At 41.7% G+C, this 14,805-nt stretch overlaps 1 protein-coding gene across 2 annotated transcripts; it reads right to left on the bottom strand.

The window, feature by feature from the left end:
• Positions 1-1,539: 1,539 nt before the first annotated feature.
• Positions 1,540-11,949, bottom strand: XCR1 (X-C motif chemokine receptor 1). Of its 2 annotated transcripts, none has more exons than XM_008526427.2 (2): positions 11,766-11,949; positions 1,540-6,563 (listed from the first exon to the last, which is right to left on the bottom strand). In XM_008526427.2, exon 2 carries the CDS (start codon positions 6,544-6,546, stop codon positions 5,545-5,547), a length of 1,002 nt encoding a protein of 333 aa, XP_008524649.1. In that variant the 5' UTR covers positions 6,547-6,563; positions 11,766-11,949; the 3' UTR covers positions 1,540-5,544. The 2 variants fall into 2 exon arrangements, with proteins under 2 accessions (XP_008524649.1, XP_070433249.1); XM_070577148.1 differs by lacking the exon at positions 11,766-11,949 and adding an exon at positions 11,309-11,383.
• Positions 11,950-14,805: the final 2,856 nt, after the last annotated feature.

Raw genomic sequence — 14,805 nt, 5'->3', positions numbered from 1 at the left:
CCAACTTTTCCCTTTTTATAAAGACCCTAGTCATATTGGGTAGGGGCCTGCCCTATGGCAGTATGACCTCATCTTTACTAATTACATATGCAATGACCCTATTTCAAGATAAGGTCACATTCAGAGGTACTGGAAATGCAACTCATGAAATTATAGACTCATAGACTTCATTTTTTAATACGGGAAGGGATCTTAGAGATCAGTGAGTTCAAACCTCTCCAGTTAAGTTGAAAAAAGAAACTCCAAATGAGGGGAAGTGGCTTGCTAAGGACCCAACCAGATAAGCGCATGTAATTTCCTATCAAGGCCAACATTTGTGGGTTTCCTCTAGTTTTGAAATAAACAGAAGATACTTTGAAAAATTAGCAATGTTCAATGTTGTTGCTGTTTTTAAAACTCACATTTTCCTTATTATTGCAAAAGATCAGGCAGATTATTGAACCAATTGTAACCAAAGCTGGGGGAGTAAATAAATGTGGGTACTTCCAAGTGCCCTGGAATATTTTCAAAGACGTGTTTAAAGTGTGCATTCCTAGTTGTATGGACAATCAAGCCAGATCATTTTGTCTCAGTCAATAAGGTTCATCTAGGTCATCTGGAGTAATCCTACGGAAACGTTTCCCCAAATGGGAATGGCTAGAGGCTGGCCAACTTGAGAGTGGGGCTCATTCATCTTTGCCATCTCACTCCCCTCAACACGGGCTCCACTCTGCCTTCGCACAGATCAGGCCCTCTTCAAGTGAGGCTGGGGCCCTCCTGGAGGGGTACACCTCCCTCTCCCACCCCCACTGTCTCTAATCCCTCCACCCATTCAATTCCCCATGCCCTCTGTTGTCTATTTCTTCTAACCATGAGTGATGCTCAAGGCTGATTTTCTGAGATGGTCAAAGTCAAGCAACTGGGCTACCTTTGTTCTCCTTTGGTCCCTCTGGCCACACTTCCTTTTGTGGAGGAATTTGGGGAGGGGCCCAGCAAGGGGATTGAAACAACCCCACACCTAAGATCTGGCCTGGCTCCACAATGGAGAGGGGAGCTCTGTACTTAGAGGAACTTGGTAAGGCATTAGTATAATTCCTCTTCCCCTTGCCAAACTTCCCCCCCAACCTGAAGTATCTCCCACCAAGGTTTCAGGATACCTGGAATTTCCAGGAGGAAGTAGTATCATTCCTTCTGATTGAGGGGCTGATCTCTGGAAGATCCTGTTCAGATACAAATGTGTCATGAAACAGAAAAAAGCCTTGGAGTTAGAGATAGAAGGCTTAGGTGCCAGGCCGGTGGAGAGAGAGGGATAGAAAACTGAGCCACAAAGCACTCAAGATAGACTGGGTCTTGGGTAATTTTGCCTAAGGCCTAAATGAAGCCAATTTCTCACCATCCCAGCCCACACAGACTTATTCCACACTGTATTCTCCAATCACCCTTTCGTATCCCTCCCTTCACCCCAAATCCTAACCCAGATCCCACTTAAGCAGAGAAAACTTTTAGGAATCTTGTAGTGTGATCTTGGGTAGAAATAAGCGGAATGTAACCAGCCAGAGGTAAGTCAATAATGCTAATCTTTTATTTGTGCATATGATACAATGATGCTTTCTGTTTTTATGAGATGATTGCGATAGTAATTCATATTTGTCTGGGGCTGAATCATCGACAAAGCGAGTACTTTTACGCACATGACCTCATCCGCACCTCCATCGTGTCGGCAGAGTGTGTCTTTGTGTTGTTGGCGTTTATACAGTTTTACAGATGAGGACACCGAGGCCCTGAGTGGCCCGAGTTCACAATGGACAAGTAAAAGAGCTTGGATCTGGGGTTTGCGTCAAGGGTTCAAATTCCGAGAGCTTCCTCAGACGGTCTACTTTGGGGATCTGTTCTATTGGTCTTTTCATATTCATGGGCCTTACTGTCTCGTCAAGGGCAAGCTTCACAAATGAAAGCTGTCAGGAGTTCAACAAAGCTTAACTCCAAACAAACCAGACGATGTCCAGGCTGTGGGGCCTTAGAGAAGATTTCACGCGACCTCTATTGGGTGAGTGCCTGGTGTTGAATGGAAGATGTAATGTAAGCAAGTGTAGGAAAAGGAAATGGAAATAGAAAAAAGCCAAAAAGATAATCTCCTATCCACTTAACCAACCACAAACATCGCTGGGCACAGAGGGAGGTTCTAGACACATGACACTGGGCTTGCGCCCTTGAGAAACTTCCATTTTGGCTGGGGACATCTGAGATCTAGGGCTGCCCTCGGCTTGGAAGCACGTTCCTATTCTGAGATCAGCAAGTTTCCTCTCTTCCTGATTTTGTCCCAGAGAGTGTGGAGGTGGGAATTTTGTGAAGAGGATCTTGCCTGAGAACGGCTGTGGAGTGGTTACGTTCTGTGAGTGGTAAGAGGTCTGTGCCCAGGGCACCTGTTTTCAACTGGAGGGGGAGGGATAGACCCACAAAGGTCCAGTTGAGGTTGAATAGTGGTTTCAGCAGGTGGAGGGAGGTGAAAGCAGAAAGTTGTGGCCAATGAAGTGTATGATCAGAGAATGTGGAGTGTGGACACCTGTGTGAGCTCTCTGGCTGCTCCTTTCAGCAGTCTCACCCACAGCTCCCTTTCTGATAGGATGCCCCTCTATCTTTCCATTCATACCCTTCTTTCTCTGTGCCTCTTCCCTTGGATTCCCAAGGAGCTAGATTAGGAGAAGACTCTTAAAGATGACCCTGGGATGCCAAAGCATCACTAGAAATGTAAAGAGACAGACATGATTGTATTTAATGAAGTGCTTCCAGGGATATGGCTGCATGTGTTGAAAAAAATACTTAGATAAGCATCTTGGGATGTGAAGGAATGAGATGAGATGAGGTGACAGTGGAGCGAGCCTCTCAAAGGGCATGCTCTGTAGTGATAGAAGGCCCCTAAACCTGCCTTCTAAGAAGAGTGGGCTCAAAACTCATGGTACTTTAGTTTGGCCAAGCGGGTTTGTGAGCTGCCCTTCTGATCCCTGGGCTTAGCTTGCCCTCTGAATAAAAGTTGAACAAAATTTTTATAATATCAGTTTGAAGGAGTTCCAAATGATTAGCCTGACTGGAATGCCATAGGCTTAGCTCCAACCTCACAACTATCTCATTGTCTCCTTCCTTTCACTATTTCTTACCATTATGGTGAGTGATGGTCCCACCTGTTGGTGAGAAAGTCCATGAAAGCTTTATCCCTTCACTGATGCATCACCCAGCCCTCTCCAGCAGGTGCTACTGGCCTAATTCTTAAACTAGACGCTCATTCTTCCTCAGCCAGGTCAAACTCCTCCAAGGCTGGCCACCCAATGGCAAATAGATCATTGAAATTGCAGCTGGAACTAAAGGGGGAAATGCATTACAAGCTCTCTCAGCTCCAGCTGAGGGGGGTATTAGTAGATGCTTTATTCCACAAGCATATATTGAGTACCTACTATTTACAAAGCCCACTCAAGGGACTGTGGAAGACTCTGGAATTCCCATTTTCAAGGAGTTGCAGTCAAATGTTCCTAACTGGAGTGCACATCAGAATTGCGTGGGAAGCTTTTCCAAAGGCCCCACTCCAGAGCTGAATCAGGTTCACAGATTGGGCCCAGGTCTGTGCGGTATGGCAAAGTTTAGAGTATGGCTTGTATCTATGCCCTTGGATGTGAAGCTATGGAATAGTGTAAGAGGCAGGCATGTGTACCACTAACTAAAAAGCAAGGTCAAGTCTAACCATTGCGACAGAGAGGGATAAGCAATGTGCTCTGAGAGTGTCGACAAGGGAAGAAAGATTACTATCTGTAAAGAAGCAGCCTGGGGCAAGGACGATAGAATATGTCCCACAGCGTGGCTCCCTGGATAGCTTAAATCAGAAGAATGACAACAGGTGCCATTCTTTGCTCCCACTCAGTCCACAGAGATAGAACACCGGGGCCCATGCTGGGCAGGGTGCAGGACTGCCCTCAGGCAGTTTGCAGTTTGACAGGGCAGGGAGATAAGACATGCACGTGTATAACTAGGACACAGGCCAGAGAGTGACAAATATTATTTTAGAGGCAATAAGCTGAATGCCACAGCAACCCAGAAAGTGCTCTTCTGCTTTACAGATTGGGAAGGGCTTCCTGAAGGAGCTGGCCTTTCAGCTAGGGCTTGTGGGTCAGGGAGTAGAAGGACAAGTGTTCCAGGCCCAGGTGACAACATGACAAAGGCAGAGGAGACTGGGGAGACGGGTGTCAGGAAAAATGCCAATGGTCTTTTTTGGTTGGATCCCAAGCTGCTTGGAGGTGGGGGCTTTGGGTGGGATAAGAATGGAAGTGATTTGGCACCAAATTGTAGGACCCTTGAAAGACTTGCTAAGATGCTTGGGCTTCATTTGTATGTAATGCAGAGCCACTAAGTGTTTTGAATTAACCTTGTGTCAACGCAGGGGACAGCTTGGTGGGGAAAGAGATGAGCAGCAGGAAGATGCCGAGGAAGTGAAGCCATTTGGGGATGAAGCATGCACACACAATGGCGAGAGCAACTCTGAGAGACACTGGGAAGGCAGAATCAATAGGACTTGGCCATGAGAGTGGAGGGAAAGGAAATGCAGGGCTCAAAAATGACTCAGGTTTGGAGGGTGGGTGACAGGGGGGAATCTGGTGCCATCAGCCAAGCAGGGGAGAACATTGTAGGCGGAAAGTGATGACTCCAAAGTGTCAGCTCAATGTCCACCTGAGAGGATGAGGTGTCGGAGGAATCTTCGCCCCGGATGCCTTTGCTGAGGTGGGTGTTTGCTTATCTGTGCCTTCAGAGCTGGACTATTGGCACTTGGAAGGTAGCAACTGTATCTTGTTCATCTTTATTTCCTCCAGATAAATGCTTCATGTAGAAGGTGGTACTTTTGCATTCATTCCTTCAATAAAAGACTTATGGACTAAATATGCAAGAGCCAGTTCATGTGCTAGAATCTGGAACTATGATAAAGAACACTTCTCTAGTCCACTTGTGAGTGTTTAGGACCCAGATTTCATTCTGACTATGCTTATTTGAGGATGTGGTTACTTTTATCCTGCAGAGAGTCTCATCTAGCAGTCACTGAGGAACACAGAGCCAACTCCCTCCAAAAATCAGTGTGGACAACCCTACAGTCAGGAAAGGGAGAGACCATCTTTCCAGCAGCGTGCATCTGCGCAATTATCACACACATTGAGTTTCAGCCTCTCTTAAAGTCTTGAAGGATGCTCTTTTCTGGGAATCCTTTCATGTTGTAGAACCTTCTGAACTAAGCAATGATACGAAATCCATGTCTGAATTAATGAATCAATGAAGGAATGAATGATGAACTCAGTATCCCAGAAACGTTTTCTGGACGGCAATATAAAATTTCTAGGTGGGGAGCCTCTTTTCCACAGAAGAGGGTAGGACTTGCCAGTGTAATGTAGTTCTTTCATCCCCATCTGTGTAGCTGTAGCATCCCCAAAGTTGTGCCATCTGTGATGCTCCTTCCTGCCCTACTCTTCCTTGCTCCCACACCAGCTCCTCTGGACAATCCTCCACCTCCACCTCCTACCACCAAACTCCCTTTCAGTAGAAGGAGGCGCCCTCATAGGTGAAGGCACCTGGTGAGTGAGGTAAGGGGGGAAGGTTGGGAGCCTGTTGTCGGCAAAGCCAGAAGTGCCGGAGCAGACTTTTGAGGTGCCTGCGGAACTTGACCCCGACAAAGACATAGAGCACTGGGTTGAAGCAGCAGTGGGAGAAGGCAACATTGCGGCAGATGAGCAAGGCATAATCCAATTGCTGGCTGACCTCGCAGCTCTGGATGACTTCAAGTTTCAATAGTGTCTGCAGAAACAGGATCAGGTTGTAGGGAGCCCAGCTGAGGAAGTATGCTGCCACAATGGTGAAGATGAGCCTGACTGTCCGGTGGTGCCGTTTGGACCGTGAGCGGAACAGGGTCCTAAGAATCTCCACATTGCAGAATAGGATAGTCCCCACAGAGAGCAGGAAGAAGACATTGTGCTGGTAGACCGAAGCTAGAAACCATGTGCGTCCTGAATAATCACAACCCGAAGGAAACACCTTGTGGAAGATGGCATCGGGGATGGAGGACAGGATGCTGGCCACCCACACGGCTGTGGTCACCAGCACGCGGCATCGGAGGGTGTGGACACGCAGGGATGAGAGAGGGCTCACTACAGACAGGTAGCGGTGGATGGTCATGATGGTCAGGAAGAAAATGCTGCTGTAGAGGCTGATGGAGAAGACCATGTTGAGGAGCTTGCAGAGGAAGTCTCCCAGCACCCAGCCCCAGTGGTATCCCAGGATCCACACGGGCAACAAGCAGGAGAACACCAGGTCTGAGAGGCACAGGTTGAGGATGAAGACGTTGGTGAGGGACTCCAGGCTCTCATACTTCACCAGGACCCACAACACCAGGCTGTTGCCCACCAAGCTGAGGAGAAACACCAGGAAGTACAAGATGGTGGTGCTGAAGGTGGCAAAGGTGAAGGTCTTGCTCTCACACAGAAAGCTCTCAGGATCGTAATCAAAAGGGGTGGTGGACTCTGGGAGGCCTGAGGGCTCCATCTAGACGTTGAGAGCATCTGAAACGGTAGAGATATGGAGTTTAAAGCCATGTGGGTAGGCTAGAGATCAGTAGGACTTATATTACCAAAAAGTGTGGTTCATGGACTAGCTACTAGTTGGTGAACTATTTGTAACAAGATCAGGAACTTTCACCAGAAAATGAAGTCACTCAGCATACTGCTTAGTTTGGTTAGTATTTTTTCTTAGCAAGACTTTCTGGATGAAGGAAGCAGTTCAGTAATTTACATCATGTCACAAGCCCCTTTTCTCCTGGAAGAATGGCATTTGAGTAGCACTAGGCTAGACCAGTCTCCCAGTAGGTGTAGGAAAAAGAGCAGTGGAACTGGATTCGAAGAACTGAGATCAAATTTGGGGCCCATTACTGTGTTCCTGGGCAAGCTATTTAACTTCTCTGAACTTCAGGCCCTCATCTATAAAATAGTGCTAATGATCCCAGAGTCATTCCTTCATTTGTTCAACAAATATCTAGTGAGCATTTACTATGCCTGCCTGCCTCCTTCCCTCCGTCTCTCCCTCTGTCCTTTCCTCCCTGTCTTCCTCTGCTCCCTCCCTTCCTTCCTTCCATAGAGGATAGAAATCCTGATGGCAGGATTGTTTCAGGAAATTCACTATCTCTTGAAAATAGAGGACACAAATGGAGCAAACATCTCTCATATAAACTCAAGTATGAAATAATCTCAAGACTACAATGAACATTGAGACTCTGGGAGACCAAATCCTCACTAACACAGAGGATTAACTCTCAGAGCAGAAGGCTTTATCATTTGGGAGTTTGGTTTACAGACTATCTTATAGATGCCAGCAAGTGGAAACAATCTAAGTGTCCAACAGGAGGGGAGTAGCCAAGCAAACAACATTGAGTCAAATTGACTCAATCCTCTTGTTAGTGAGGTTTTAGAAACAGTGAGACTAGAAGGCCAAGGAGAGAAAAGGGAGAGAAAGCTGGAATTTTTATTGAGAGAGGTAAATTAAACTGCTGGGCCCAGAGTTCTCATCACGTCCTATGTGCCAGGCACTGTGCTAACACATTATACTCCCCTGCTCCTTTAATCCCACAACTATCTGTAAGGCATGACCACCTCCATTTTACAGAAGAGGAAACTGAAGCTTAGCCTGTTAAGACAACCTTCTCAATGTTATAAAGCCAGTAAACAGGAAGGAGAGCCAAGACTGGAACCCAGGATCAATGGCCTTGTATTTTTGAGGAAGAAATTGGAGAAATAACCTGAGTTTCCCATTTACTTAGCTTTGGATAGGAGGAATAATAGTGGGTCTCAAAATGTATCCCATTTTAGATAGTTAAGTCAATTTGTGTCTCCAAACACCAAAGTGAAGATAGTTGAAAATGTTACATATAGTTTGTTTTCTTTTGCATTCTTCTGATTCCTAGAGAGGAAGATATGTTGTTCTGTATGTTTACTGTCTACTTTTATTTCTCATTTTAAAAGTGTTTATGGATTTTGTTTGTTTATCTACTTGAAATAATAATGGTATTCTTATGGACTTTTTTTCTTCTCCCCAAAGCCCCTCAGTACATAGTTGTATATTCTAGTTGTGAGTGCCTCTGGCTGTGCTATGTAGGATGCTCCCTAAACATGGCCTGACGAGTGGTGCCGTGTCTGCACCCAGGATCCGAACCGGCGAAACCCTGGGCCATTGAAGCAGAGTACGCGGACTTAACCACTTGGCTATGGGGCCAGCCCACCTTAGGGATTTTTAAGAGCATGTTACTTAGTCTTGTCAACCCATTGTGCCTTTTAACCTTTCAATTGTGTCTATGGTCTTTTAATTTTTTTTGATATTTAGAACTTGTGTATTTTTGTTTTAAAGAGGAGATTATCTGACTCAATACAACAGCCCTTAGTGATCACTGTCATATGCTGGGCACTATGACAGATGCTGGATTCTAGGTTATAAACATGAGTAAGAAATAGTCTCTATCTACAAGAAGCTTATAGTTTACAATGAAATCAGAAATCACACAAATACCTGGGATTTCCTGTAGTGTGACAAGTTGGAAGTAGAGTTATTTTGGGACAGGGGACTTGTAAGCACCCTTCATATCATACAGGTGACCCCAAGTCTACTGCACAACTCTTGTTTTCCCCTGACCCAGGACCAATACAGGCCAACTCATCTTCCTAACATCAGCATCCCAGCTTCATGGCTGGAAATTTCTCAAAATCAAATGGCTGCTCCTGAGAAAAAAGATCTCTTCTCCTGTTTTTATTTTAATTTACTAAAAACAAGTAACTCTCAGTGTTTTAACATCTCTCATGAATATAGAATAAAGCAAGAGAGAGATGGGCTGCCTTCCTTGGATGATGATCTGTGTTGCCTGCATCACCATGGTAGAATAATCACACATCTCAACTCTCAGTGGAATTCACATGCTTTCCCTCAACTCAGAATAAAAGAAGTCCTCTGGCTGGTCTGGAGTGACAGGCAATCAGTGGCCAATCTAGTTAACTTCTGCTTCTCCCACATTTCCAGATTTTCCTGAGGTGTGGTCCTGAATAATGCAGTTTGAATGGGTTGGTAGAAGAACTTTTCAGTTCGTGTTCTGCCAGGTTATCCAGTATTGATTTATTTATTGTATAGAAGATAAATAACTGGGTTCCACTTTCCCTAATGGCTGAGTAAGCTCAGAGGCAACCAACCCTTCTACAGATAAGAACTATCAACCCTGGAACAAAACCAAAAATCTTCCTGAGGGCACTGTTGAGCTACCAAAAGACAGCGACTACTGGAAGGAATTAGGCCTTTGAAAGAAAAGAACAGCTGCATGGCACTGGGTGAAATTCCCATTTTGATGGCTTTGGCCTAAGGCATGACCTGGTTATGAGTGGCAGCTAAAACTCTAGTAGAAAATCCACAATTTCTTGGTCTTGAAAAACCAGAGGGCTGAATTTAGGGCAGCTACAGCCACTGGAGTGTGAGTGGAAAATCACAGATAGGAAAGTGCTACAGACCCAAATATTGTAGATAAACTCTGCCCAAATGTTTGACTGACCTCTGAACCATGAATGCACCAGTGAAAGCTAAAAGAGCTGAACTGAGATTTGAGCTGCCACCCAGCTCAGGGGAGACAGAGTTTAGAGTTTGAGCCAGCCAAGTTAATTGTCTGCTAAAACAAACAAACAATATATAGCTAATCCATACTTTTCAGAAGAATGAAACAGAATCCAGTCTCCACAACACAATATTTACAATATTCAGGATACCATACAAAATTTCTCAGCATATGAAGAAATAGGAAAACATGGCCCACACTCAAAAGAAAAGGCAATTGAGAAACTGACTCTGAGATGAACTAGATGTTAGAATTTGCAAATAAAGGTGAAAATGCAACTATTATAACAATGCTCAAGGGAATGAAGGGATATATTCATAATGAACGAAAAGATAAGAAATCTCAGCACAGAAAGACAAATTATATAAAAGACCCAAAAGAAATTAGAAATCAATAACAATAAGATACAAGAAAAGCCTCAATAATTTGGAAGTAAAACGGCATGCTTCTAAAGAATCTGTGAATCAAAGAAGAAATCATAATGCAAATGGTAAAATATTTTGGACTGAATAATGATGAAATTAGCGTATATCAAAATTCATGGGATGCAACTAAATCAGTGTTTAGAGAGGAATTTATAGCTTTAATAGCTCATATTAGAAAGAAGAAAGGTCTAAAATCAATGATCTTAAATCAGTGACTCAGAAACTAGAAACAGAGGAGCAAATTAAACTCAAAGTAAGTAGAAGGAGGGAAATAATAAAGATAAAAGAAGAAAAAAAGAAATAGAAAATAAGAAAATGTACAAAACCCAAACTAGTCCTTTGAAAAAAATTTTTTTAAAGGTAATAAAACACTAGCCAGATTGGTTGAGAACAAAAAGAGAGAGAACACAAATTGTCCATGGCAGGTATGAAAGAATGGTTATTGCTACAGATCTTATGGACTCTAAAAGAATAAGAAAGAAATATTATGATCAATTTTCTATTAATAAATTCAAGAAGTTAAATGAAATGGACAAATTTCTTTAAAAATTCAGCCTACCAAGACTGACATGAAATGATATGGCAAATCTGAATAGCTCTACCTCTATTATGGAAATTTAGTTAAGTATAAAAAATATCCTACAAGAGAAAACTCCAGAACTAGATGATTTTTCTAGTGCATTCTGTCAAACATTTAATGAATAAATAACACCAATCTTATGCAAACTATCTGAAACAGGATGAAACACTCTCTCAGATGTTTAATAGGCCAGCATAACCCTGATGCCAAAATCAGACAAAAACATTACAATAAAAGAAAACTACAGACCAATATCCCTCGTGAATGTAGACACAAAAATCCTTAACCAAATATTAGCAAATCAAATCCAGCAATATATTTAAAAAGCATATACATCATGCCCAGTGGTGTTTATCTCCAAAATATGAAGTTGGTTTAATATTTGAAAATCAATCAATTTAAGTCATCCTATTGAGACAAAAGCTATAGGATCCTTTTTGATAAATGCAGAAAAGCATTTGACAAAACTCAACACCCATTCATGACATAAACTCTCAGCGAACTAGAAATAAAAGGGATATAGGAATCTACAAAAACGATTCCACTTTTCTGTTGGTTGTTCATTCATTGACTCAGAATTTCAGAGGTGTTCCTGGTCTGGGCTTAGAAGGCGTTGGGGATACAAAGGAGAAGGATGACAAATCCCAGACTGCTCTGACTTACCCTCTAGGAGTTCGGTTCTCCTTCGCCTGTCATGCTCTCCCTCCCGGTCTCTGGGGCCCGCCTCGACTCTAAGAGAGTAAATTTGGCTTTCTGGTCCTCAATATAATTTGGAATGAGAAATGCAGCTCTAAATTATCCAACCACCAATAACAACAATGCCTTACATAATGGCCTGTAACCAAATAAACCCCTCCACTTTCTTTAGCACAAGGAAAAGAAAAGCATTATATATGACAGTTTTACTCAAAGCACCATCCACGGACCAGCTTTTTAGCAATATAGATTTTTGAAATTCCCAGACCTATGGAATCAGAAGGTCTCCAGGTGGGCTCAGGAATCTGCATATTTACTTGCTGTCCAGGTGGTTCTGATAGACACCTGGAGTTTAAGAACTCCTGGTATAGGCTATTAGAATTAGAGGAAAACATATGTTTGAAATGTTTTCAAAGGAACTCACCTATATCTTCTCCTCTTTACGTGTGTCTTGAGCAGAAATGGTGCTTCTCTGTTTCATATTTTGCTCAGAGAAGCTGAAACCCCTGCCCTGCCCAGAAGGTTAGCGGAAGATGAGGGAAGACTCTTGTGTGGAATCTCAAAGAAAGGCAGGGAGTCTTTACTAATCCCTCCTCTTCCCACCACCTGGCTTTCTGGCTTGATCTGCCCCTAACCCCCTGCTCCCACCCAAGACCTCACGTTAGAATCTGGTGACATCACTGGTCACAAGAGAAGAGCTGGTTATCCAGCCTGTCTCCTCATCTGAGGCCCTGGGGTCCACCAAGGATAGATAGTAATTTTAGAGTTGGAAGAAATCTTAAAGGATAGTGCATTTTTTTAAAGTTGTATTTTTATTTTATCAAAGTTGTATTTAATTAATGTACTAGTTGTGTATGATTATTATTATTTTAAACTGAGATACAATTCATGTAACAAAATTTATTATTTATTTTAAATTGTAGAATTCCGTAGTTTTCAGCACATTCACAATATTGTACAACCATCATTACTACCCAATTCCAGAAGCTTTCCATCACCCCCAAAAGAAATCCCGTACTTGTTAGTACTCAATCTCACTCCCTACTTCCCTCCGTCTCCTGGCAACCACTAATCTACTTTCTGTCTCTATGGTTTTGCCCATTCTGGACATTTCACATAAGTGGAATCATACGATATGTGACCTTTTGTGACTGGCTTCTTTCACTTAGTATAATGTTTTGAAAGTTCATCCATGTTGTAGTGTGTATTGTTACTTCATTCCTTTTTATGGTTGAATAATATTCCATTGCATGGATAAACCACATTTCGTCTATCTATTCCTCAATTGAAGGACATTTAGGTTATTTATACTTTTTGGTTATTATGAATAATGCTGCTCTGAACATTCAGGTACAAGTTTTTGTGCGGACGTATATTTTCAGTTCTCTTGGGTATACACCCAGGAGTGGAATCGCTGGGTTGTGTGGTAATTCTATGTTTAACTTTTTGAGGAACTGCCAAGCTGTTTTCCACAGAGCTGCACCATTTTACTTTCCCCCCAGTAATGTATGAGACTTCCAGCTTCTCCACATCTTTACCAACAGCTGTTAGTAGTTAGCTGTTAGCTTTTTAAAAAAATTTTTATTTTAAATTTTAAATTAAATTTTAAAAAAATATTAAAAAATTATAAACCACTTTTTAAAAAAACGGTAACTCATTATGATTTTGATTTACACTTCCTTAGTTAGTAACAATGTTGAGTATCTTTTCACGTGTTTATTGGTCATTCGGGTATTTCTTTGGAGAAGTATCTATTCAGAACCTTTGCCTTTTTAAAATTTGGGTTCTTTGGCTTTTTACTATTAAATTGTAAGAGTGATCTATGTATTCTGGATACTAGACACTTATCAGGTATGTGATTTGCAAGTAGCTTCTCCCACTCTGTGCATTCCTTTTGAATTTCTTCATAGTGTCCTTTTACACATAAAAGTTCTTAATTTTGATGAAGACTAATCTATAATTCTTTTTTCTTTTGCTTCTTGTGACTTTGGCGTCATATTTAAGAAACCATTGCCTAACCCAAGGTCACAAAGGTTTGTATCTATGTTTCCTTCCAAGAGTGTTTTAGTTTCAGCTCTGAACTCTCAATTATATTCCACTCTTCTCCCCATCTGTTCTTAGGCTAGCCACTACACTGTTTTGACCTCTGTACAACCGGTTGTAGTAAGCTTTGAAACCAGGAAGCATGATTTTCCAACTTTGTAAATGTAGATAAAGGGAGTACTATTGACAGCGATTTTTGACAAGGTGCCAAGACCTCTAGGTAGGGAAAGAATGACCTTTTCAGCAAATGGTGCATGGTCAGCGAGATATCTACACACAAAAGACTGAATTTGGACTCCTACATCATGTGCAATTGGCTAAAATTGGCTAAAAATGGATTAAAGTCCCAACTGTAAGAGTTAAAACTATAAAACTTTTGAGTGTCAAAGGACACTATGAAGAAATTAAAAAAGAATTTTGATAGTATTTGCATTGAACCCATAGGTCAATTTGGGGAGTATTGCCATCTCAACAATATTGAGTTTTCCAATCCCTGAACACTATATGTTTCTGTTTACTTAGATTTTCTTCAGTTTTTTTCATAGTGTTTTGTGGTTTTCAGTATACAGATCTCATGCTTTCTTGCTTAAACTTATTTCTAAGTATTTTAATTTTATGCTATTATAAATGGACTTTTCTTAATTTCATTTTCAGATTATTCATTGTTAGTGTATAAAGATACAAGTGACTTTGTATTCTGCATCTTTGCTGAACTCTTTTATTAGCTTTAATAGTTTCTTTGGCCAATTTAGATTTTTCTCTATATAAAATAATGTCATCTGCATATAGAGATAGTTTTCCTTCTTCCTTTCTAATCTAGGTGCCTTTTTTTATTGCCAAATTGCCCTGACTAACACCTTCAATACAATATTGAATAGGAGTTGTGAGAATGGACATCCTTGTCTTGTTCCTGATCATAGGGGGAAAGCTTCCAGCTTTCACCATTAAGTGTGATGTTAGCTGTGGGTTTTTACTATGCGCCTTTCATCAGATGGAAGAAGATTCCTTCTATTCCTAGTTTGTTGAATGTCTTTTATTTTCAATAATGAAAAGATATTGGATTTTGTCAAATACTTTTTCTGTATCTATTGAGTTCCATTGTATGGATGTACCGCAGATTTTTTTATCCTTTCACCTATTGAAAGACATATTTGTTGCTTACATATTTTGGAAATTATGAAAAATACTTTATACACTGCCAAAGATCAGTTGACTGCATTAGTGTGGATCTATTTATGCGTTCTCTGTGCTCTTCTGTCAATCAATTTTTCTATTCATTCATCAATACCACACTGTCCTGATTACTGTTGCTTTATAGTAAGCCTTAAATTTGGGTAGTATCAGGTTCCTGACTTTGTTCTTCTTGCTCAGTATTGTCCTGACTGATCAAGGCCTTTCGCCTTTCCACATAAACTTTTGAA

Source organism: Equus przewalskii, chromosome 15 (assembly GCF_037783145.1).
Source record: "Equus przewalskii isolate Varuska chromosome 15, EquPr2, whole genome shotgun sequence".
Taxonomy (NCBI): domain Eukaryota; kingdom Metazoa; phylum Chordata; class Mammalia; order Perissodactyla; family Equidae; genus Equus; species Equus przewalskii.
The sequence above is the reverse complement of the archived record's forward strand: the minus strand, read 5'-3'. Positions and strand labels throughout refer to the sequence as shown.